Genomic DNA, 26944 nt, shown 5'->3' with positions numbered 1-26944 from the left:
AATGACAAAAAGTAGAGGGCCCAGCACTGATCCTTGTGGCACTTCACTGGTCACAGGCCTCCAGTCTGAAAAACAACCCTCCACCACCACCCTCTGTCTTCTACCTTTGAGCCAGTTCTGTATCCAAATGGCTAGTTCTCCCTGTATTCCATGAGATCTAACCTTGCTAACTATTCTCCCATGGGGAACTTCGTCAAATGCCTTACTGAAGTCCATATACATCACATCTACCGCTCTGCCCTAATCAATCCTCTTTGTTACTTCCTCAAAAAATTCAATCAAGTTTGGTGAGACATGATTTTCAACGCACAAAGCCATGTTGACTATTCCTAATCAAACAAAATCATAATAAACCAAGGAGGCATAACCAAATGATGAAGAGCTGACCTAAACCTGCTACACTGAAATATAACACACAGGCACATATTAATCAATTAAATAAAAACCGAAAGAACTGTGGATGCTGTAAATCAGGAACAAAAACAGAAGTTGCTGGAAAAGCTCATCAGGTCTGGCAGCATCTGTGAAGAGAAATCAAAGTTAGCGCTGGGTCCGGTGACCCTTCCTTAGAATTGTGTTCTGAGGAAGGGCCACCGGACCTGAAACATTAACTTTGATTTCTCTTCAGAGATGCTGGAGCTTTTCCAGCAACTTCTGGTTTTGTTAGTTAATTAATGCATTCTCACAGAATGCACACACATGGATAAAGGCGTCAGTTTGAAAATGTGCGTTTCTTGATATGATGTGCTATCTCATTTGCCTTCTTAGCAGAACAGGCAAACCCGAGAAAATGACAATACACACTGAACTGTGCCTAGTGACACAGACACTTGATCAAAGTTCATTATAGATATGTTAATCAACCTATTTGGAGAAGTTATGTCACATAATTAGCAAAGGTGGGACTTGAACCTAGGCACATTCGGCACTTGGGTTTAAAAGCAGCTCAGGCTGAGGTGAAGGCAGCCATGTCCTAATGAGCAGCAAATTTCTTGTGTGAAATAAGCCTGGATACTCTGAGGAGATGCTTTCATGCATTTCTACAGAACAAAGCTACCCGCAGTTCAACAATCAGAATGGTAATCAGATTACAACACATTGCACTCTTGCATAGTTGAAACTATGCAGAACACAGTGAAATTTACAACACAACAGGTCACGTTGCACAATTTGACAGTGCTTGATGCTGACATGCAGATATAACAGCAAGACCCTCCAATTCTAGGTAACAACTCTCAGCTTGATCAACAGGGGGGAGGGAAAAATCCCTAAATTCAAAACAAATAGCAAATCTAGGGTACTGGAAATAAATGTGAGGAAATGTTTAAAAAAAAAGTATGCAATGATTGTACCTGAATAGAAACACCAAAGTTATTGCCATCTTCTATCCTTGGTATCAGTAGCTGAACCCACATTTTAACCTAGAGCATGTTCAAAAGAATTGAGAATGAAAGTTGTACAACCCACATGAACAGGAAATTCAGATAGTGCTACATGACAACACTACAAATACAGCTTTTGCATCTGGAGTCATTATTTTTATTCTCTCTTGTACAGAGTAATCCCATATGGGAGTGAGAAAAGAATAAAATGTTCTCTTGGCTTTGTCTACTGAATATTTGCCAAAATCTGTTTGTAAGTTTCTAGATGTTGAAGCTTGGAAAAGTCTGGAGCACATACATTCTTCTGCAGCCAAATTAATGAAGTTTGCTTCCTTTCAGTATATTAAAATATTAAAGCAATTTCTGCATGTTGCTTTCATTGAAAACATCTTCAGCTACTTATAAAACACATTTCAGGTTATTTCTGCAGGATTCATATTCATGTGACTTAGTATTTAATGTTTGGTCAGGTGAATTGGCCATGCTAAATTGCCCGTAGTGTTAGGTTAAAGGGGTAATTGTAGGGGTATGGGTGGGTTGTGCTTCGGCCGGTCGGTGTGGACTTGTTGGGCCGAAGGGCCTGTTGCCACACTGTAAGTAGTCTAATCTTAACTATACATTGAAGGTCAGACATATGAATTAAAAATTATTTAGCAACTGAGTCAGATAGTTAACAATCAGTCATTTTCTGTAAATGAAACGCAACTTTTGTTTAAAGCTGTATGACAGGACTCTGACAGGGAAACTGTACGATGGTTCCAATTCTTCAGATAGTTGATAAAAACATAGAACACTAGACATGGCTGTAACCCCCAGTAGCGTGGATCTCAAGATGCACATTCTCCTCAAGTCAAAATTGTTCCTGAACATCATAGAACATCACAATTATGAAGTCAATTTCTTCACTCAGATTATGGTGAATATAATTGTCTACCACAGAGAGGTGTGAAAGGTCAGTCACTGAACACATACAAGATAGAAATCAACATATTTTGAGACTATGCCATTAAACGGTATGGAGGTAATGTGGGAAAGTGGCATTGAAGCAGATGACTAGCTCTGACTAAACTGAATGGTGAAACAGGCTGGTCTATCCCTGTTTCTGTGGAATACCTGCATCATATCCCACAATGCATCCCAATGTCCTGAGGTAGAGTCGGGGTAGAGAGCTACCTATTTTAATCTCAGAGTACTCAATTTCAATCCAAATCAGAATTGGCCTCTCCTCCCTGCTTTCCATTTGAATCCTATAATTTTCATCTGTATCCTTACAATCCGATGATTTTGAGAAGACATTTTCAATAGTTTTATTTACCTTGGAGCCTATTTATTGGTTTCCCATTTCTACTCGTCACCTCTTTGCTCCTGGAATGTTGGCCCCTTATTCCTTCACCCCGCATGCATCTTGTCTAAGTGAACAATATTTTAGGTACACAAGGCTGAATAGGGTCAAGATATTCCATATGAAGAGCAAGAAGCTATTGGTGAAAGAGTGACAAATGTTCACTTCCAATTAGCAGGGCGGTATCAGAAATTTTATCCTATTACAGTATACAATGTGTCTGTATCTGCTTTGTGTTAGTATGAGAGATCAGATTCCAGATTCATGCTGGGAGCTGCAACTGGAATGAAAATATCTTTCATGTTACAGCCTCATTTGTAAACAGCAGTCTTGAAGATACAAGACATTAAACAAAAAAAAAATGAAAAATTTGGCAAAGCATTCTTCATCCAAGCTTCAACTTTTTAATCAGTTCTACGAAGTTCTTAAAACTGCCACCAAGGAAATGGGAGGGATGACTTTTCCACTCAACATTTCTAACATGAGTTTTCTCCACAGGGCAGGATGTGAATTATGGGTGGAATTTCAATAGCATGGAAAAGTTGGTCCTTGTAGGGCCATACTTATACTCATCTGTACGTAAATGCAGAAATGTAGCCTTAATCAAATTTTTGCATGATGCCCAAGCTGCACCAGAATGACAAGTTCCAAAAGATGTCACTTACTGTATTGCACTTCTCCATGAGTGTCCTGATTTCTGGTTTAATTTTCTCAATCATCTCAACCAGCTGCTGGTTACTCTTCAGCATCCCATTTGGAATTACAAACACCTTTGTACCTGTAATTGGAAAATCAAGGTGCATTGCAAACTTTAAAAAATATTTTGTTCGATACAACGTTGTCACATTTAAAAAAAAGTTATTCATTCCCAATAATAAAAACAGAGGCTGAAAATACACAGCACATCCATCAGAATTTGTGAGAAGATTTGTAGCTCGGGTGCTCATTGCTGTGGTTCTGTTCGCCGAGCTGGAAGTTTTTGTTGCAAACGTTTCGTCCCCTGTCTAGGTGACATCCTCAGTGCTTGGGAGCCTCCTGTGAAGCGCTTCTGTGGTGTTTCCTCCGGCATTTATAGTGGCCTGTCCCTGCCGCTTCCGGACAACCTTGGAGCCTGTGGATGTCACCTAGACAGGGGACGAAACGTTTGCAACAAAAACTTCCAGCTTGGCGAACAGAACCACAGCAACATCCATCAGAATTTCAGAACAAGACAAGCCATTTGATCTTTACCAGATGTACTGATGTCAAAAGTATTAACAGCCCAACAGCTGAACATTTTCAACAATTTGCAAATTTTAGCTGTAGTTACACTGCCTGAATCTCAACGTTTGAATGACTGAACGCCAAGTGTGAACAATCTTTGTTGAATTTACTGCTAAGGCTTACTAGCAGGGAATTAATTAAGACTGCTCAATGAAAAGGGTGGCATATTCCCCTCCCTGGAGGTGGTAAGAAATGGAAATAACAGGGAAGAGTTGGCCATGGCGAGAAGGTGAACACCTTCTCACCAACTTACTATTTAAATTCTGGGTGAGAAGGTTTATGGCAATCTTCACCATCAATTAAAGTCCCTACATGGCCACTAAATGGTCACGTAAAGGCATCAAATTGCCATGTGGTATGCAAAAAACTGGTTTCATGATGACCTGCTTGCTAGATTTGATAAGAACTATAAAGTAAATGAACTTTCAGTGAAACATCCCATATTATCTAATGACATTTCTCAGTTTTTCCCACTAGTCTAATGTTCATTAGCTATTTTTAAAAGTTTGTTTTTTATTGTTGTTTATAACTCTTCCAAGTAATGTTAAATTTAATATTTTCCTGTCTTTCAGCAGAAAATACTCATGTGATACACTAAACATTAAACCCAAAGTAAAGTTTCCTCAAGTCTGTCCAAATGTCGTATGTTAACAGCAATACTATCTACAACATCAGAGAATCTTCTATCTCAATTCTCTTGTGAAGGAGATCATGAATCTTTAGGAAATGAAGGATCTTTCCATTGTACACGCTGGGACTCACTAGGAACTGGAGGCAACTGGTTGTCATTCAGGATTGGTTACAGATCAGGAAAAATGCTCCATATACGCAATGCTGATTAAATCTCTAATAGATTTTCCACTCCTAACACAAGAACACTAACAAGAAAATAAAGTCACAAATCACCTCCCAGGTAACTGACCCATAAAGCTCAATTTCCTTGGCCCAAAGCCCAACCTCTTCAATAAGAGGTTGTGCTCACTCCTCCTCATAAATGGACAACAAAAATTCATTAAACTTGAAAAGTCAATGCTTTTCCCTATTCACAAGTATTATCGGATTCATTTTGCATTTATAGTGATATAACAGCACAGGAGGCCACTGGTTCTATGTTGATTCTGCACAGTAATCTAAATCATCATTCTACCCCTGAAGCTTTTCAAGTTATCTTCCTCAAGTGCCCACCCAATTTTATTTTGAAATCATTCAGCACCTCTAGTGCCAAACCCTTGCTGGGACTAAGTTAGGTTTTCTGTTCAGCTTGAATCTATTCTACTACTTGTTCTGATATGCAGCATCTTATTGAAGATATTTTGAAATAGAGTTTCTGTTCTCCATACAAGAGTTGCGACGCTGCTATTAAAAAAGCCTGGTGTGATGCATCTGCACAATGACACCATAAATGAAATGGAATTTGTAATACAAACTCTGCATTGCTCTCAGTGCCCTATTAAACAGCTGCAAACCACAAGGTGTTTTGCTGTTTCTTAAAGCCATTATTCCTGAAAAGCTAATTTCCTGGCTGAAGGCTATTCAAAGAGAAAGTGCTAAGATTGGTTACATGTCCCTTAAGGGAGATCACAGCTGTGAAAATGACAGTAGAATACAATGGGTCTTTTCAAATATCAGAAAGACAAATCAATATAAAAATACAAATGCAGTCAACACTTTGAAGGTTATTCTCAATGCCTCCACACCAAAGTGCTTTCACTTCTTTGGGCCTTATTCACACTTAGTTATAATACACAGCTCTAAATTTAAAAGCTGCATTCCTATTTTATGCATGCACACATATTGCTCCATCTAGTGGTGGCATTGGCCACATGTGCAACCATTTTAAAAATCCAAGATATATTCAATGTGATGCATGACCCTAACCTGCTCTTTGCTTCTTCAATCAAAATTAAATCCAAGTTTTTGCTCTCTAAACCTGTAACTTCAAGCTTTAAACCTTGCCATTAGGTTTCTGCAGCTGCCATAGAGTGTCACAACATGGAAACAGACCCTTCGGTCCAACCAGTCCACACTGACTATAATTCCAAACGAAACCAGTCTCAGCTGCCTGCACTTGGCCTCATTTTATCAGCACAATTGCTCAACTTAACTTTGAAATTGACAGCTATTTATTCAGAAGTAATTCTTCAATTTAATAGCATTATTTGATTTGAAACCGCATCCCACTAAGTCTGGTCAGCAACTCATCCTCTGGTGTCTGAAGGAAATATTAGTATCACTCAAACACAAAGTAAGTAAACCAGACAAGTTGTACAGAAGGGTTAATGCAGACAGCGTGATGTTTTTATGGTAAAATGACTGGGGTAAGCTTCAGACAACAAGCTTCAGCAGCTCAGAGCCCCATTATACAAAAGGCTTTGTTCAGACATTGGAGTTATAAAGCAATTTTCCTTACAAAAAACAAACAACACACAATCATATAAACATGGCAAGATTTTGCCCAAAGAACCTGCATAATTTAGAAGTACCTAACATTAAAACTTGGTCTGAAACTAACATTCCTGTCTTGATGCCAAAGATAACTTTCAATGAGGGGAAGCTCAAACACACACACCTTTAAAAGGTTAAAATATCTGTCTGTTTATTGTTCTTGGAAACGATACCATTTTTTGAAACATCACTAGTGTGTTAATGATTTATTATTGTGGTATTGGCAATCAGGATTTTCTTTTAAAAACTATCGGATAATATAACTTTGGCATGGTGGCTCAGTGGTTAGCACTGCTGCCTCTCAGCGCCAGCGACCTGGGTTCCATTCCAAGCTCAGGCGACTGTCCTTGTGGAGTTTACACATTCTCCGTGTCTGTGTGGGTTTCCTCCCACAGTCCAAAGATGTGCAGGTTAGGTGGATTAGTCATGCTAAATTGCCCATAGTGTGCAGGGATGTGCAGACTGGAAAGATTAGCCATGGGAAATATAGGGTTACAGGAAAAGGGTAGGACACTGGGTCGCTCTTTGGAGGGGTGGACACATTGCAAATGGCCTGCTTCCATACTGAAGTGATTCTATAATTCTTCTTTTCAATTCCAAGCTGTTATTAATTGTTTCAATATATGAAACTGGGCTGTCTTGGCATTGTTTGGAAACTACATTTGTAATACCACCTCAGAGGGCTAGCTTGCCCTGTATAAATGCTCACACACAGAATGGTGAGTTATTGAAGGGTTGCTGCCACATGCCCAACTATATGTAAGTAACCGCCATCACCGCTGAGAGACAAAAGGAGAAGGAAATTCCTTCAGCTGTTCCGAGATTGCAGTGCAAGGCCATAAAGCATTTAAACAAATGGCTATAATTAAAAACAAAAAGATTATCTGGACCAGAACACTGCCAATGATGAAATAAATACTGTCCTGCAGGCCAAATCATTAAAAAGCAGTTACACAAACAAAACTGGAGTCAGAAACATGCAATCTTAAACAGGCTTGTAAGTTACATAAACAATATAGAGAAGAATTGTGCAACAGGAAGCTACATAGTTGTAACCTTCAGGTTATTTTCTCAGCCAAATGTTAAAATAGGAATCATGGCAGGGTTTTTTTGTGAGCTTCAGCATCCAGACATTAAGACTAAATGAGAACTCTCCCTTGCCAGAAATAACTGTTGAAGCAACATTCCTGTAAACAGTCTCCCAACTGGTCGCCTATGAATTTTCGAACTCGTAAACTACGAATTTTCGAACTCGTAACCTAGAGTCTCAGACATTAAGGTGCTCTCAGAATTGAAAAGTTAAAGGGCTATTTCAAAGGGGACCAAATGCAAAGGCACCTTGGAATGAAATGCGTAGGCACCTGGGATTGTATTCATTGGAGTTTAGAAGATTAAGGGGAGATCTAATAGAAACTTACAAGATAATACATGGCTTGGAAAGGGTGGACGCTAGGAAATTGTTTCCGTTAGATGAGTAGACTAGGACCCGTGGACACAGCCTTAGAATTAGAGGGGGTAAATTCAGATCAGAAATGCGGAGACATTTCTTCAGCCAGAGAATGGTGGGCCTGTGGAATTCATTGCCGCGGAGTGCAGTGGAGGCCGGAGGCTAAATGTCTTCAAGGCAGAGATTGATAAAATTCTTGATGTCACAAGGAATTAAGGGTTATGGGGAGAATGCGGGTAAGTGGAGTTGAAATGCCCATCAGCCATGATTGAATGGTGGAGTGGACTCTATGGGCCGAATGGCCTTACTTCCACTCCTATGTCTAATGGTCTTATGGAAAGGGAAACTTCATTAATGAAAATGTTGGTGCCAACAAGATGGTGGTGGCTGCCAGAGGTCCTCTCTTTGGAGGCTGCAGCCTGAGATGCTGATGGTCGTCAGGACCGTCAATTGAGAGACTGCCTTCATAAAAGTGACGCCTGCTGCACATGGTTGTAAGTGGAATGTCTGATACAAAAATCTCTCCTAATCAGGGCTACATAAATTAGCTGCCCTCCTTTGTTTCCCACACTGCTTCAAAAGATGGCCTGAGCCATTTTTCCCCTGTCCCGAGAAAGCTCAACCCTTGGTTTCAGAAAATAGTCATGACGACAAATTATTAACAAAACGCCTAGTTCCAAGCAGGCCTCTGTTTACCTGGACAATTACTTTCGCCATCTTCTAGTTTTCTCTTCTTAATATTGCGCTGAAATTAAAAAAAAAATTAAAATCAAATTCCAGCATCTGGGAAGGATCAAGTGAGAAATATAATTACAGAACAAAAAAAACGTTAGCAGAAGCCATGGGGCCATAAAGCAGATATCAAAATAGCTTAAAAGGCCAATTAAATTTATATCTAAAAATTAGAAAGAACACAGTGAACAGTGAGGAGACCATACTTAAATATAATTACAATGGGCAAGAGGTAAATAGTAAATTGAAAGTAAAAGGATTGTCTTAATCTGGTTTTCCTTAATTGTTCAGTAAATGTTCTAATATGTCCCTCCACGTTCTTTGTTTTTTTCCTCATCAGTTTCTTGGAATTGCTCTGAAAACTCTTGCAGTATTCTCTCTTATTCATCTGAGAGGGGAATATTAAGCCAATGGAGCAACCTCCTCATTAGTTGAGAATGTACATTCACCTTGGCTGATAGCAAACCTAATACTACATCAGAAAACTTAAAATGCTTATCCTTGGGTAAAGCAAAAATTTAAGGTGTATGTTTCAGAAATGGAAGAGGAAGATTCAGAATTGCACCAAGTGTTTTTCTTGGTTCAAATAAAGATAATTGATGTGAGGAAAAGTCTTCTTATTTTGATAGCCAACTAAAAGTGGACTAAAATCTAGCTTCCATTAATTGTGAATCCAACTACACAAAACGACAAGCAATTCATGCACAAATGGGCAATGTCCTTACAAAACCAAAAAGTACGGCTAGTGTAAGAAATAAAATTTAAAAGTAGATACAGCTACTTTGAGATTGACACTCAGGAGTTTATTGAAGTGGCAAATGGGAAGCTTTAATCCAAATTGCACCTGATCGGGGACTGTTCTTATGCCAAAATTGGAAAAGCACTCACAGCTCACCTGCTGAGCAAAAGGTTTTAATAAAAAGGTGAGGATGGAGCACTTGAGAAGTAATAGAGATTGTTCTATTTATCGATGCTTCTCTTGTTGTTTTGCTTCGATTGTTGTTCTCATAAAACTCCCACATAGTCAAACATACTGCGTACAACAATGGCAAAGTACAAAAACAACGACAGTTCGAGAAGGATCTCTAAAAACCAACAGAACATTGGGGTAGGTTACAAAATTATCGTCAATGGTAAGGATATTAATATAAGTGCGTAAAGTGCAGCATGGCTGACATTGGACTCAGTTTGTAGACAGACAACGTTGAAGATGCAGTAATATTCTTGTGCATTATACTGTGCTATGTTGTTGCTACATTTTAAAAATAAAATTTGTACCCAAAAAAGCAGCATGGCATTAGTACTCAAAACTTAAAATTGTGCACTTCACAAGGACTTCTATAATTTCTGAAAACATGGATAATGAGGGAGAAATCATGAGGTAGTTACCTTGTTAATTAAAGTGTTGTACACATCTCAATGCAAAGAGACCCTCTCATTCCAAACATATGCATTTTACTAAATGCGATAGGCAGCCAACATTTTGTCATCCGAAGAGCAGTCAGACCCTGACAGATTTACAAATGGTACAGCTGTCAGAGTTGGACAAATTGTTACTTTGTTTTTTGTGATGTCTAAGTTACTATAATGCTCAGCATTGGAAAGGAATCAGATTTCAGTTCTTTCTTCACATAAGATCAGAAATACTAAGAATTAAATTAATTTAGTCAACTTTCAGGGTCATATGGTTATCTCTTCAATTTGTTTTGGTTCATACTGACTGTCACCATCCCAAGAGAGATCTTGTATAACCTCTTGTCAAATACTCACTGCGCTATCCAAACCATCATGGCTGTTGGTCAGCATTATAGGTTCTGGTACTGGCAAATTGAGGTCTGAGTGAATAGTAGCCAAATCTGAAACATTCAAGAGGGGTTCCTAGAAAGAAAATATCTGTTAGATAATTTACAAAAGTAAAACTCACACACAATGCATCATGAAGCCAGTCAGTGCAACCACAGCAATAGTGCATTTTCAGAAAGATAAAGGAAACAAAATAATTTCCATTTGTATCAGTTACCAACAATAATGAGATACTTCCAATAAAAATATCAAGACTCACGTTGCTTTACAAATTAAGTTGCCCATTATAATACTAACTAAAGATAGAAAGACTGCCAAAATTTCTTTTTCAATACATTCAAGGATTAGTTATTTTGTTTTCCACCTGCATTATTATTGGTGCAATAAAAAACGAAAAGATATTGACAAAACTAAATGGAAATTATGCAAGTTGCACAGAGAAACCTGAACACAAAACTTGTTACTCTTGGACGGCAATTACTGTAGATCTGCAACAAAGCAATAAATTGGCAAATCACTCATTCCCAGCAAGCAATGCAGATTAGAGATTTCAGGTGTAGAATGTTATATGCCCAACCCAAGAGCCTTTTGAGTAAAATGCCCTGGGTTTGGTGAATTTATCCTAACATCACCAACTTGATGATTGAGTCTTACCTTCAGAAAACCATCTAGCTCCAATAACTTCTTTGGAAAGAAACTTGCAACCAAGTCTTCTGCCTAAAGTATAAGACATAAATGTAAATCAGAAAAATTTCACATGGAATTGACTGCTCCCTTAAAAGCAGTACCACTTGCTGGATAACTAAAGCACAACCCCTCAAAGCCACATTGGAAATTCTAATATGTAAATTATTTATTGTGGAGGCATTATTTATGGTAATGTCATAGAACTGAGAATAATATCTTTTGACCATAGGCAGATGGTGAAATCTGAATTCAACAAAATCTGATAATAAAATTTAGCCTAATGGTCACCTAATGCAACCACTGTTGAGTGTCTCAAAAAACGTCTGGTCCACAAATGTAAAATCTGCCATCCCTACTTAGCCTTGTCTGCATGTACATCCAGATCCAGCAACATGGTTGATCTTAAAACTGTCCTCTGAAATGGCCTAGTCAGCCACTCAGGTGTATCAAACTGCTACCAAGTCTAAATAAAGAAATGAAATCAACAGTACTCCAGGCATCAACCTCAGCACCAAAAAGGACAATAGCTAACACAGCCTTGTGAATTCTGCATAGGCTTCCTTACCCACACCCAAAGATACGTGACAAAACTGGAATAGTTGTGTCATAGATTAGACAAACAACAGCTTGATATAATCATACTCACAGGATCCTACCTTATGGACACCATTTCAGATACCACCATTGCCATCCCTTGGTACTGCCCCAGGAGAAGGGTAGACTCTGCTGAGTTGGCAGCATAACAGCATGAGGTCAGTTGCCCTGGGGGTGGTCAACATTGATTCTGGATACCAAGAGTCTTAATGGCATCAAGTCAAAAATGAGTAAAGAAACTCCTGCTGATTACCACCTATCACCCTTTCAGAACTGATGAAATCAGAAATTGATGAACACACTGGAGGATGTACTAAGGGTAGAAAGGGTGCAGAATATACTCTTGGTGGTGGACTTCAATGTTCATCAGTGGCTCAATAGCACTATTACTGACTGAGTTGGCCAAGTCCGAAACAATACAGCTGGTAGAGTGGGTCTGCAGAAAGCAGCAAGGTAAACAACATGAGGCAAAAATTTACTCAATTTACTTTCCACAGATGTGTCTGAAGAGTGACCACTAAACAGTCCTTGTCAAGACAAAGTCCCATCTTCACAATGAAGATATGTTATGAAATTGAAGGCGTGTCCTGTACCTTTAAGAGAGAATGAATGCTGTTTTGCACTGACAGCTTACAAACACCGGTTACATGACTAGCTAGCAGTCTCAGAGCATACTGGAAAGTTGAAAATATGTAACATTTGGCTGTGAAATAGGTACCTGAGTTGGTTGCTGTTTAAATTATGCCCCAGGATATTAAAACACAATCGAGTTTGAGTTTATTGTTTTTGCCAATATCGAACCAATGAGACAATCTGATATTGGGGGGTATAAAAACAGGCATTTTGAAAATCAGACAAAGTAACTGCCATTGACAGAGTAACTGCCATCAAAACACTCTCTATCAAAGGTACTTTTTTCATATGAAACATCTTTGCAGTAAAAGACAACCACCCCAGGGATATCTTCAGCTGAAAGACAGACACTGGAGATGACAGCTGTTGTATGGTTTTGAGATTAAGTTGATGTAATTTTACTAAGTATTTATTGAAACAGCCTATTTTTATAGAGTTGGAGGTAGGTAATAAGCAGTTAAGTGAAAAGGGGGCTTAGAGTTGTGAATAGTTGTTGTTAATGTTCACTTTTAGAGCTAAAGAATAAATTGGTATTATTTTCTTCAAATAGTAGAATTTGGGAGTTCTTGGTCACATATGTTAACAGATTATGAGGGGAGGTGAGCTTTTCTGGGCGTGTTTGATCTAATTAACAGAAGGGTTCACCACTGTGTTGTAATAGATACCCTCCATCATTCTGAGCTGCACTACCACTATCCTAAATGGAACAGACTTCAAACAGATCCAGCAACTCAAAACTGAAGATCCATGAGATGCTTTGGGCCAATCAGCACCAGAATTATACTCATTCATAACCTCAAATCTTATGGACACGCATATCCCTCACTCTACCGTTACCATCAACACAGGAGGTTAACTCTGGCTGAATGATGAGTCCAGGAGGGCATGCCAGGAAAAGCACCAGGCTTAGCTAAAATTGAAGTGACAACACTATTATGCAAAACAGTGGAAGTAACACTCAACAGATAGATCTAAGTTCTGCAGTTGTGACACTCATGAATGACTTGACAATTCAACTAAATTCACAAATATCTCCATTATCAGCGATGGAAAACTAAGTACATCAAAGCAAAAGACAACACTAAAGTATTTGCATCTAGCTTCAACCAGAGGTACCAAGTGGATGATTCATCTTGGTCTCCTCCTCAGGTCCCTAGCATCATGGATGCTAAATTTCAATCAATTTAGTTCATTCCATATAATAAGGAAACAGCTGAGGCTTTAAACCCTGAGAATATTCCAGCAATATTCTAAAGACTTGTGCTCCAGAACTAGCTGCACCCCTTATTAAGTTACTCCAGTACAGCTGCAACATTGGCATCGACCCAGAAACGTGGAAAATTGACTCGTTATGCCACGTGCACAAATAGTAAAACAAATCCAAATGAGCAACTGCCATCCTATCACACTAATTTCCATTGGAAGTGATGAAGCTCATTGAGATTGCTATCAAGCATCACTTGCAAAAGAATAATCTGCTCACTGATGCTCAGTTTGGGTTCTGCCAGGGCCACTGGCCAGCTTCTGACCTCATATCTCGCCTTGCTTTAAAACACAGGCAAGAGAATTGAACTCCAGAGCTGAATTGAGGGCAAGGTGAGAATGAATGCTGTTAATGCCAAAACAGTATTTGGCAGAGGGGTAACAAGGAAGTCGAGCAAAACTCATGTCAATGGGAATTAGGGGGGAGCTTTCCATTGGTTGCAGTCATAGCTAGCACAAAGTAGGATGGCTGTGGTTGCTGGCGGTCATTCACTTCAGCCACAGGACATCACTGTAGCCGTTCGTTAGGGTAGTGTCCTCAGCCCAATCATCTTCAATTGCTTCATCAATGACCTTCCCTCTACCGTAAGGTAGGACGTTCATTGAGGATTATGCAATGTTCAGCATCATTTGCAACACACAAATGTGTGCACTGGTTGGTAAAGAAACTCCAAAGCTTTAATCTGAATAAATCTGATTTAACCTAGTTTAGGTTGTAGTGAACATTAAATGGAAATCTACAGTTCAAATTTTCTACATTTGAATCTTAAGCAGGGTTTCTTATTCAAGGCTTGCAGGGAAAGATAGGATTAATTAAATAGCAATTGGGTCATCATTAAGTGATTTGGGCAGACCACTTCCGTTGGAAGCATATACAAGCAGAAAATGTTGTGTGACTTAGCCCATGACTGCAACTTGTACTGGAGTGCTGGTTTTGCATACCTTAAGTTCAGCAGAGGACAGACAGAGGCATTTGGCTGCTTTTGCCTTAACAAAGCAACTGACTGCACATCTGTCTAGTCTTTAAAGATTTGAGTTTCTATTTAGGTCTCAAATCTTTCTCTTTTTTCTTAAAAATAGCTTGCTAGTTCTATGACTGATATTGGCACAACAATTGCAATGAAGGTCCAAAAGCAGGAATATTAGAGAGATTAATTAATACATTAAATAAAACATGATAGAGATGGCAGATCAAGGGATAAGTTGCTGCCACTTTAGCATGTGGAGCTGTTAGATTCCAAGCTCTTTCAAAGTAAACACATCAGTTTGCAGCTTGAACTACTTTGGATCTAAGCTAAGGAGGTGGTCTGAGCAAAAAGATATTGCACCACCTCAGGGAGGGGAGGTTACCCAGATATTTCGCTCCAGGAGGTAGCCACACCCCTGAGGCAAGGTAATTCAAATTTGGTCTGTGATCAGGAACAAAAGCATTTGACTACAGATGAGGCAGGTCAGAGATGTACAGCATGGAAACAGACCCTTCGGTCCAACCCGTCTATGCCGACCAGATATCCCAACCCAATCTAGTCCCACCTGCCAGCACCCGGCCCATATCCCTCCAAACCCTTCCTGGTCATATACCCATCCAAATGCCTCTTCAATTTTGCAATTGTACCAGCCTCCACCACATCCTCTGGCAGCTCATTCCATACACGTACCACCCTCTGCATGAAAAAGTTGTCCCTTAGGTCTCTTTTATATCTTTCCCCTCTCACCCTAAACCTATGCCCTCTAGTTCTGGACTCCCCGATCCCAGAGCCCCAGCATGTTCAGCTTCTCCCTGTAGCTCAGATCCTCCAAATCTTTTTGTAAATCTTTTCTGAACTCTTTCAAGTTTCACAACATCTTTCCGATAGGAAGGAGACCAGAATTGCATGCAATATTCCAACAGTGGCCTAATCAATGTCCTGTACAGCCACAACATGACCTCCCAACTCCTGTACTCAATACTCTGACCAATAAAGGAAAGCATACCAACCGCCTCCTTCACTATCCTATCTACCTGTGACTGCACTTTCAAGGAGCTATGAACCTGTACCCCAAGGACTCTTTGTTCAGCAACACTCCCTAGGACCTTACCATTACGTGTATAAGTCCTGCTAAGGATGGGAAGGCATTTGAGATGTCACTTTTCCTGCAGTTATCCATCAGTTATCAAGTTATTGCAAGCTGTGTGGATGAGATGGTGTCAGCACAGAGGATGAATGAGCTGACCACGGCATCATGATACAGAAAGTAAGGGGAGACAACTGTAATGTAATAGTGCTGTTAACACTATAATCTGGTGGGGAAAAAAAGAGGAGAGACAGATACTGCTCAGAGTAGCCATGTGAGAGTCCCTATGGCCATGCTTGGAGCCAGGGCTAACGACATCCTCAGGGCTGTAGAAGAACTTATGAGTGGGATGGGGGGGATCCAATTTTTGTCATTGTGGTGTAAAATTATGTCCCAATACATGTGTGAATCATAATGTAACACATGTATTGGGCCAAGCAGTGGAATGTGGTGAAACGGTTAAAAATTATGTCCCAATACATGTGTGAATCTAACCGGAATGGAGGTGTTGCTTAGTCCCGTGTGAATCTTATTACACACCTCCCCGTGTGAATCTTCTTATCTGTATGTAACCAGAATGGAATGTGTTTTTTCACATGAATGTTTATATCTGGAAAAGAGTATATCAGCTGGAAAAGTCTCCAGTTCGGTGAGTCTGCTCCGGGGTTACGTTTAACCGCCGAGCGTGGGTTGTTGGCAACCGCTCTACGAGAACTGACGGCTCCCAGTTCCGGTAACATGTAGGGTGAGTATAAGCCAGACCCGTTGTAAGTATGAGACCTGGTGGTGGCGACGGTGCGGGGGATAAAATGCTCATATTCTAGCAGACTCGCCTCTTGGTCGTTTGTTCTGTGTCAGACTACTCTCCTACGAACCTGACCTTGAGAATTTTTTAAAACAGTCATCCACATCAATGATATTGGCACCAAACAAGGAAGTTCTATGAAAAGATTTTGAACAGTTAGGAGGTAAATTTAAAAGCAGAATCTTCATAGTAATAATCTGGGATTACTACCTGAGCCACAGGCAAATCAGCAAAGGATAAATAAAGGCAAGGAGTTAAATGTATAGCTCAAACATTGGTAGAGGAAGAACAGGTTTCAGTTCATAGGATATTGGCACTAGTGCTGGGGTAGAAGGAAACTTTTTTTTAAAAGAATTCCTACAGTGTGGAAACAGGCCCTTCGGCCAAACAAGTCTACACTGACCCTCCAAAGAGTAACCTACCCAAACCCATTCTCCCTACCTTAGTACAGCCAATTCACCTTACTGGCACATCTTTTGGACTATGAGAGGAAACCCACGCAGACACAGGAAGAATGTGCAAAATCCACACAGGCAGTTGCCTGAAGCTGGAATCAAACTGGGTCCCTGGTGCTGTGGGGCAGCAGTGCTAACCACTGAGCCACCGTGCTGCCCAGAAAGAAGCCAACTGGCCCAGTAAGACTGCATCAACCCTCTGAAGATCCCAGCTAGACCCACTCCATAACTCCACACAGGGGTTTTCTTCACCATAGTTAACCGCCCAGCCCAAGGCTGGAATAGAACCTAGTGCTAACCACTGTGCCACCAGTAGGGCAGGCTACACATTGACTGTGCTGGGACTAGTGTCCTAGTGAACTGAATAATTAGCACTGCAGAGTGGGCTTTAAACTATTTAGATTCTGAGGTGGGGTTGGTTCGGAAGAGGGGATATGTAGGCATACTAAGCAAAAGATATGTCAGCATTATAGAACAGCATTTTACGAATGATAACTAGAGTGGAACAGAAGCAAACGGAATGTAGAAATATTTAAATAAAAAGCTGCAAATATTGTAATTGTACAAATGCTCCTAACTTAACACAATCGCTTTCAATCATTAATGCCAAGAAGTCAGTTTGGCTTTTTACACCCACTCAGTCCCTCTATCCACCCAAGAATCTTGGAGTTTGATCCACAGGGACCGTTTAGTACATTCAAGGCGGAGATAGATAGATATTTAATAAGTAAGGAAATAGAGTGTTCTGGGGAAAAGGCAAGGAGGTGGAGTTAACAAATACTAGCAATGATTTCATGGGTTAAATGGTCTATTTATGCCCCATGTATTTTGGCAGCCGTTATGTAATACTGCATGACTTCAGATGCTGCTTCATCTTGTTTTGGTGGCTGGTCGATATCAAACTACCTTCTCTCAGCCACCAAGCTAATTTTGGCGATTGCTCTTTGTCACAAAGCTCTGAGATAAACACTGTAGTGTTCTTTTTCTAATTGCAAATTCTTCCAGTTATATTTTCTCTTCACCAAGAGACAGACTCATCCACACTGTGCACCCTGAACATTCAAGTTAGTTGATCCTATCCTTCTGGAGAACTGTAAACCCTTAACAGCACCTCGTGGGGCAGTGGAACAAAATTCCCAAGGTCAATGGAAACTTACAAAAATGAAATCAAAATGTCATTACAAGGAATGATAATGCATCCATAATGCACGCACTCTGCATCTTCCATCTGCATTGACATCTGGAATAGGTCATAAACACTGACAGGACACAGTCTGATGTTACAACCTCCTTCACTGCCGCTGTGTTGATGTCCGCCTTAGCTAGACTGAGAACCAGGACCATAATCTGTCTTCTGATCTGCTGAAACCCACTCTGCATGGGGTGCCCACAGATCAGGAGCAGGTGGGTGATGTGCAACCAAAAACGTAAGTTACTTCTTTAAAAAGGGTTATCAACTAAACCATTCAGAATACATATAAAAACATATATAAAAACTTAGTGGTCTTGAACTAAGCCCCACTCTCTGCAACTGGATCCTCAGCTTCCTGACCCACAGGCCACAATCAGTGAAGACTGGGGACAATATTCCAACCTCACTAACACTCAACACTGGAGTGCCCCCAGCGTTGCATACTCAGCCCCCACTGTACTCACTCTATACTCAAGACTATGCCGCCAAATACCAGACTAATGCCATTCACAAGTCCGCTGATGACACCACCATAGCCAGTCGAATCTCATATGGCGATGAAACAGACTACTGATAGGAGGTGGAAGACCTGGAAAAATGGTGCACGGAGAACAACCTAGCTCTCAAAACCAAGAAAATCATTATCGACTTTCAGCAGGATGTTATTCATGCCCCAGCCCCCCCAAATATTAACAGCACAGAGGTGGAACAAGTGAAGAGTGTCCCACTGGGAGTGGTCAATAATACTTTCCTGGTCTTTTCATGGGGATGCACTGGTTACAAAGGCCCAACAACATCTCCTCTTCCTCAAGCAGCTGAGGAAATTTGGCATGTCAGCGAATACCCTTGCCAACTTTTACAGGTGTGCTATCGAAAGCATTCTGTCTGGATGTATCACTACCTGGTATGGCAACATTCAAGATCTCCATTTAAGATCGGAGACGGTTACAGAGAGTGGTGAACTTGGCCCAGACATTCACAAAGGCCAACCTCCTATCTACAGAATCCGCCTACCAGGCCCACTGTCAAGGAAAGGCCGCCAGCATTCTCAAAGATCCATCCCACTGTGGCAATGTTTTTCTACAACCTCTACCATCGGGGGGGAAGGTACAGAAGCCTGAACAAACGCACCAGCCGGTTTCGAAACAGTTTCTACCCTACTGTTGTTAGAATACTGAATGCAATAAATTCAATAAGTTCCCTCCAGGCCGCAAAAACACAATCTGGTACACAGCACTTAAATGTTTATTGTGTGAAACTGCAACATTCTCCAATCCAGATTCTTGATGGAAAGAGGAAGGAGTCTCCTTATAGAGAACCCTCCACTGGGAATGGCCAAATCCAGGAGTGGGACATTACACCAAGGCATACCCAGGTGGCAGACAAAGGCGAGGAAGTGCCATAACAATAAATCCTTCCATACCCATTTGAAGGAGACAAAATGGACGTCCTCAGGAGGTATTGTGGGGCACTAAAACCCAAGGGAAGACCTAGTATTTTCTATACTTCAAGTGCAGATCCAACTAAAATCATCTCCTGTCAATCCAGAGAAACGGTATACAGTACACACAACCAAAACTGCAATGGCCTGATTTCTGAGAATACACGTAACTTAAACAAAAGAACCTTTTACAAAAACAATTTTTCTTTCCTTTTGTTCAGTCCATCTTTATAGCATGCTTTGGTATGGTCCAAACAAAATGTAAACAAATATAACCTTAAACATAATTATTTGATTTTGTAACTAATATTAATAATCAATAATTCTTAAGGAGGTAATTACCATCTCTCCAGACTGTGTCCATGAAGAAATTCCTAAGTTTAACAAAGCTGTTTTCAGCTTCATTCACTGGATTAAAAGGTTTCTGAATCCATAACAAGCTAAGATAGAAGCTGCCCATCTATTACAGTCATAACTTTCTGTCCTTGCAAGATAAATACAAGCTACCTTTTAAGTGTATTTAAGCTAGGCTTGCTTGAGTTGTATTCACTTGGGATGCATACAAATTTCTTAACCAGTAATTCCCAATGATCTTTTAGTTAACATTTTAAACTTTAACCTAAAAGTTATATTCCTGAAACTATGTTTTATAAAGCTTATGAATCATGAACAAGATTTTCAGAATGTAAAAAGAAAATTCAACCTGTAATAGAGCAGAATGAGTATTACTTTATTATTAATTAAATCTTACTTACCTTCTCCAAGGTTCAGCGTGAACAATGACATTACAGTCATTTACACGCTATGGATCATGTGTGTCTACAGTATCGACAGTGTTTGGGAAGAAACTTTTACATGCAGCACCAAGATGCAAAGGACAAGTGTCCTTTTTCCAGGGACTCCAAGTACAAAACACACTTGGTCAGTTCCATTTGTCGGGGTATGATTGTGTTTATGACTGACAATCTTCTTGGATCATGTGCCACTGTGTCATTCGACAGGCAGCCAAGTTTCGTCATCATCACTGCTGTTCTGCAATGGTCAGAAGCGAACTTAGCAGTCTTTGGACAAATCACCCATTACCTTTCTGGCATCTGCTGGGAGGTGTCCACAATCGAGTTAAGTTGTCCCATCAACACATTGAGATTAGCAACAAGGTAAAAGAATACTGCAAGAAGGAATCAGATTGGTCCTCTGTATTTACCATCACAGGACTAAATAACCACAATGACCAGCACTGTGATACTTACTCCTTTTTCACTCAAATCAAGAGAACAGCAGAAGGGACAGGGTCTGAAAACCTAAATAAACCCTCACCTAACCTACCATTGCCAAAAATTGACCCATGATCCCACTGGTGATACTGCACTGGAATAAATTCAACTCCAGTTTCTATATGAGGCAGAGAGCAAGTCAATAAATAGCTGTCTGGTTCCAATTGGAAGGTTAGAGCAGGGCCCTGAGAGCTGACATTTTACTCCCAAGAGGTGCAAAGTCAGAGGGAAACCAAATGAAATTATAAATAGCCATTTCATGTACAACATTTGTTTTCAACACTTTGTAAATCAAATTGCTACTTACTTCAGCAGTCATTCGCTCCCTGAAAGCATCCACCTAGAACAGAAAAAAAAGCTATTTTGTGGGTAGTGTAATTTTACCAACATGTCACAACAATTTTCCAACAGGGCTCCCTCGGTCCTATCTCAATCTTTATTAACCTTCCTTTAAATTTCAGTCATAAGAACACAGCCACAAGATCATTTAGTCTCTAGAGTCTGCTCTGTTATTCAGATAGGCGGAAGTGCAGATGCTGGAGATTAGAGTCAAGATTAGAGACAGCATCCGAGGAGCAGGAAAATCAACGTTTCGGGCAAATGCCTGATGAAGAGCTTTTGCCCGAAACGTCGATTTTCCTGCTCCTCGGACGCTGCCTGACCTACTGTGCTTTTCCAGCACCACTCTAATCTTGACTCTGCTATGTCGATCACATCTGTTCCATATACCCACTTTCTCTTCACATCCCTTATTACTAATGGTTAACAAAAATACAGTACACCATCATATTTAAAATTAACAACCAATATAACTTGTGAGATTTCCAACCTATCAGCTTTTCCATGTACAAGTCTTTCCTAACTTCAGTACTGAAATGTCCATGCTTAATGTTTGACTGTGCTCAAATCCTAGATACTGGCAAACAGTAGAAAAAGTTTATCTGTCCTGTTACCCATAATAAATTATTGTTTTTGATCAAATCATCCCTTAAATTATTTGCAATTGAAAGGAACTCAACCCCATTTCTCATAACTTAATCCTCGAAGTCATTCTGATAAATCAAATGTTACACTCCGTCCCAGGTCAATGTGTCCTTCCTAAGGAGCTAGTGTCTAGAACTGGTCACATTAGTCCAGATGTTGTTTAACAGGAATTTGTAGAGTGTAGCATAATCTTTTCCTTGCAATCTGGATATAAAATGTTGGCATTCCATCAGCCTTTTTGATTACTACCTGCATCTGGCCTTTTATCCTTGTACATAAACCCCAGTCGCCTAGAAAACATTTTGAACTTCCAGTATTTTAAACATTTTTAAAGGATAATTCTGTCACTACTTAGAAAGTACTCTACTTTTCATCATCCTTTTAGGTCAAAACTTTTGACCTCAGATTTGCCCGCATTTAAATCCAGTTGTCAGTTTTGCTCACTCACCTAATCTATTAAAATTAATTGATTTTGTTTGGCTTCTTACCACAATTTGTACAATGGCTAAAAGGGGATATGAAATAGCTTTGGCAAATAGAGTGAAGGAGAATCCAAAGGGTTTTTACAAATACATTAAGGACAAAAGGGTAACTAGGGAGAGAATAAGGCCCCTCAAAGATCAGCAAGGCAGCCTTTGTGTGGAGCCACAGAAAATGGGTATTTTGCATCAGTATTTACTGTGGAAAAAGATATGCAAGATATAGAAAGCAGTGAAATAGATGGTGACACCTTGCAAATGGCTATATTACAGAGGCGGAAGTGCTGGATGTCTTGAAACACAAAAGGTGAATAAATCCCTAGGGCCTGATCAGGTGCACCTGAGAACTCTGAGAGAAGCTAGAGAAGTGATTGCTGGGCGTCTTGCTGAGATATTTGTATCATCGATAGTCACAGGTGAGGTGCCGGAAGACTGAAAGTTGGCAAATGTGGTGCCACTGTTTAAGAAGGGTAGTAAGGACAAGCCAGGGAACTATAGACCAGTGAGCCTGATGTTGGTGGTGGGCAAGTTGTTGGAGGGAATCCTGAGTGACAGGATGTACATGTATTTGGAAAGGCAAGGACTGATTAGGGATAGTCAACATGGCTTTGTGCGTGGGAAATCATGTCTCACAAACTTGATTGAGTTTTTTGAAGAAGTAACAAAGAGTATTGATTAGGGCAGAGCGTTAGGTGTGATCTATATGGACTTCAATAAGGCATTTGACGAGGTTCCCAATGGGAGACTGGTTAGCAAGGTTACATCTCATGGAATACAGGGAGAACTAGCCATTTGGATACAGAACTGGCTCAAAGGTAGAAGGCAGAGGGTGATGGTGGAGGGCTGTTTTTCAGACTGGAGGCCTGTGACCAGTGGAGTGCCACAAGGAAAGGTGCTGGGCCCTCTACTTTTTGTAATTTACATAAATGATTTGGATGCGAGCATAAGAGGTACAGTTAGTAAGTTTGCAGATGACACCAAAATTGGAAGTGTAGTGGCCAGCGAAGAAGGTTACCTCAGATTACAACAAGATGGGCCAATGGGCTGAGAAGTGGCAGATGGAGTTTAATTCAGATAAATGCTTTCCTTTATTGGTCAGAGTATTGAGTACAGGAGTTGGAAGATCATGTTGAGGCTGTACAGGACATTGATTAGGCCACTGTTGGAATATTGCGTGCAATTCTGTCTCCTTCCTATCAGAAGAATGTTGTGAAACTTGAAAGGTTCAGAAAAGATTTTACAAGAATATTGCCAGGGTTGGAGTATTTGAGCTATAGGCAGAGGCTGAACAGGCTGGGGCTGTTTTCCCTGGAGCGTCGAAGGCTGAGGGGTAACCTGAGGTTTACAAAATTATGAGGGGCATGAGTAGGATAAATAGACAAAATCTTTTCCTTGGGGTGGGGGAGTCCAGAACTAGAGGGCATAGGTTTAGGGTGAGAGGGCAAGGATATAAAAAGGAACCTAAGGGGCAACTTTTTCACACAGAGGGTGGTACATGTATGGAATGTGCTGCCAGAGGAAGTGATGGAGGCTGGTACAATTGCAACATTTAAAAAGAATTTGGATGAGTATATGAATAGGAAAGGGTTTGGAGGGATATGGGCCAGGTACTGGCAGGTGGGACTAGATTGGGATGGGATATCTGGTCGACATGGACAGGTTGGACCGAAGGGTCTGTTTCCATGCTGTACATCTCTATGACTCTAAATAAAACCCCAAATTAAAAAAACTCCGTCGTTACCAAAGCTGCTAACAGAAGGCTTACACACAACTCCAGTTAGGTTCTTAAAATCTACACACAAAGACTGCAATGACTGCTTAACTGGTTATATTGACCTCATTGATGTGATTTCATCCTTAATCATTGTGAGAATGCTCCCAACCCACCCCCCCCAAAAAAAAATCACCTTTCTTTCCTGTATACCTTACAATCTGCCCTCACCTAGTCAATCTGGCATTAATTCTTACGATTAGAACGTTAGGGAATTAACAGGTGCCTTGCTCACCTTTGGATAAAAATACTGTGGATGCTGGAAATCTGAAACAAACAAATAATTCTGGAGAAGCTTAGCAAGTCTGGCAGCATTTGTGGAGAAAGAAACTGAGTAAATGCTTCGAATCCGGTATGTCTCTTCTTCAGAATCTTTCAATTGTTGATATCTTTTAGAAGGGAGTCAAGCATCCCGAGGAATACTGCAATATTTCTGGATGGCACCCGTGAATAGATTTGACGATCACTACAGTACATGCAGTATTTCAAGAGATGCCCTTCAGATCAGTTTAGCATATACTCTTTGTAAGGAGGATTCAGCTGATTTTAGAATGAGCAATCATATTGTGGCTAAAAAATATAGTAAATGCAAAGTCAAGCGAAATTAATGGATTAAAAAATAATTTGTAGAGGCAGTGTTGAATGGATAAAATTGTGATTATCAAAGACTTTGCAAATTTATACGTATGGATCCTAGCTTTGTTGCAAGGCTAGCTGTGGAGTGACAGAATATTAAAAGTGAAAAAAAAATTGAGTGTCCAAGAACCAAACGCAGCATTTATAAGAGACTGTAACTGTAAAACATTCCATATTAGAAACAGATGGATGTACATTATGGGACTGAATTTAAGTTCTTATTTGTTTTATAATATGCTATTGTGGATTAGTTATTTGAATATTGATTTAGGATATGAACTTTATCACAAAACCCAAATATAGAATTATCAGCATTTAAGCATGGCAGAAAAGGTACAATGTACTAGTCATAATTCAAATTAATTTTTTAACAAGACAAATAGAAGTGTAATTATTTTTTGGTGCATGAGAAAATTCACGCAATTCAACACAAACGTGCCTGTGTTTATGATGCCAGAATTCTTGAAAAAAGGCTAAGACTCAAAACTTTGGGGATCAGGAACGGTGGCTCAAGAAAAACCACTACCAGTAATGACCTGCCCTTACACCCAACTTGTCTTCTGGCCATGAATAACCTCTTGATGCATTTCTCCTCATCAGGTGTTTAAAAAAACAGGAAAAGTGTGTCATTCTTATGATTTTACAAGAACAAGTCCACAAGAACAATTTAGGACATTATAGATATTTTTAATCAGCATGTTGGCAGGTGGGACTAGATTGGGTTGGGATATCTGGTGGCATGGACGAGTTGGACGGAAGGGTCTGTTCGATGCTGTACATCTCGATGACTACGTTCAGACATGTCATTACACACATCTGAAGCCAGTGGGACTTATTGGGTTGGGATATCTGGTGGCATGGACGAGTTGGACGGAAGGGTCTGTTTCGATGCTGTACATCTCGATGACTACGTTCAGACATGTCATTACACACATCTGAAGTCAGTGGGACTTGAGCCCAGATTTCCTGGCCCAGCTGTAAGGACACTACCACTGTACCACAATATTCCCCAATTCAGTGTGTGTATATATGCATATATCCCAGATAATCAGACTTATTTGCAGTTAACAGCCTTCAAAAGTATACAATTGGTCTGAATGTTTGTGTTCAGAGAATCTCTTCCAGCCCTAATTTTATCTGAATACTTCCTTCTGTTCTTTAATAACAAGGTAAACATTCTGATCACTGTCTGCATGAACAACCTTCTGAATTCTTCATTGTATTTATTAGTGATTATCTTGTTCTCTAGATCTCGACACCCCCCCTCCCCCCAACTACCTTACAACTTACCTCTTCAATTTTGGCACTTGCCTTGTCTTAATTCTATATCTGACTGTTGCAAAGTATCTACATTCCAACTTGCATCCTCTACTCTTTCAAATCTTCTCTCTCACATTAATTGTCAATAGAAGATACCGATGTCAATTGTGCAACTACTAGTCTGAGCAAAAGATAAATTGAGGAATATCCTCTCCACCCCACCTCCTCAAAGTTGCCATATTTTTAAAAAGCTTATGCCCTACAGTGTCCTATTTAGTTCCAAGAACAGTGTCTGGTTACCAATAAAGAGAATGCATAGGGATGTGGAAAAAGAGAGCAACACAACAAGCCTTAAGAGTAGTGCTGGACTTAAAAGTCTCCCTCTCCACAGAGGCTGCCACATCTGAACATCTCCAGCACTGTTTTCATTTAGAAAAAATACAAATCTATACGCAGCAAGACACAAAGCGTGCTGCTGTTCTGAGTCAACGTGAAAGCCACAACATCTGGGCTGAGAGCAAGCAAGCTCCCATACACAGTAGGCCGCCCTGAGCCACATGTAGGGGCTTTCTCAGACTGAGAGACTGGAGGTGATGGGGAGCACTCGGGGATGGCGGACGGTCGGAGCTGGTAAGGGAAACCAGGCGTATTAAAGCCCCGGACCCAGCCCAGGAGTAGGGTGGACTGAGGAGGGTAAGAGGAGCCTCTTTCAGAATGGGTTTGTGTGTGTGGATGGAGGAGGGAGTGGGTGCAGCCGGTATCGAGGAGCACGGAATCGGTAAAGAGAGGGAGGAGGGGTATTGGGGGGGGTGGAGAAGCGCCGGTTCCGGGGACGGCCCTTACCTTGGTCCGGAGCGCATTGTCCAGCTTCAGCAAACCCGACATGTTGCAAAGAAGGAGCGGAGCGCGAGCCCGGCGCCGCCTGACGTCAGCCGCCGCCCGCCTATTGGCTGCCTTCATGTAGCAAAAGCGAGGTCGCTACACACACAGCCCGGAAGTGA

The 26944-nt window shown here is 40.5% G+C and overlaps 1 protein-coding gene across 1 annotated transcript in view; it reads right to left on the bottom strand.

Annotated features, from left to right (window-relative positions):
- psme3 (proteasome activator subunit 3) overlaps positions 1–26918 on the bottom strand; it is a 39657-nt gene extending 12739 nt beyond the window's left edge. The window contains exons 1-7 of the mRNA XM_043674999.1: positions 26787–26918; positions 21121–21153; positions 11069–11131; positions 10382–10489; positions 8576–8624; positions 3390–3502; positions 1353–1421 (exon numbers count right to left, since the gene is read on the bottom strand). Coding sequence (XP_043530934.1) covers positions 1353–1421; positions 3390–3502; positions 8576–8624; positions 10382–10489; positions 11069–11131; positions 21121–21153; positions 26787–26903 — 552 coding nt within the window. The 5' untranslated portion in view covers positions 26904–26918. The remainder of the gene's footprint in view (positions 1–1352; positions 1422–3389; positions 3503–8575; positions 8625–10381; positions 10490–11068; positions 11132–21120; positions 21154–26786) is intronic.
- Positions 26919–26944: the final 26 nt, after the last annotated feature.

This window comes from Chiloscyllium plagiosum, chromosome 33, assembly GCF_004010195.1.
Source record: "Chiloscyllium plagiosum isolate BGI_BamShark_2017 chromosome 33, ASM401019v2, whole genome shotgun sequence".
Classification (NCBI taxonomy): domain Eukaryota; kingdom Metazoa; phylum Chordata; class Chondrichthyes; order Orectolobiformes; family Hemiscylliidae; genus Chiloscyllium; species Chiloscyllium plagiosum.
Note: the sequence above shows the minus strand (reverse complement) of the source record. Positions and strands in the feature narration are given on the sequence as shown.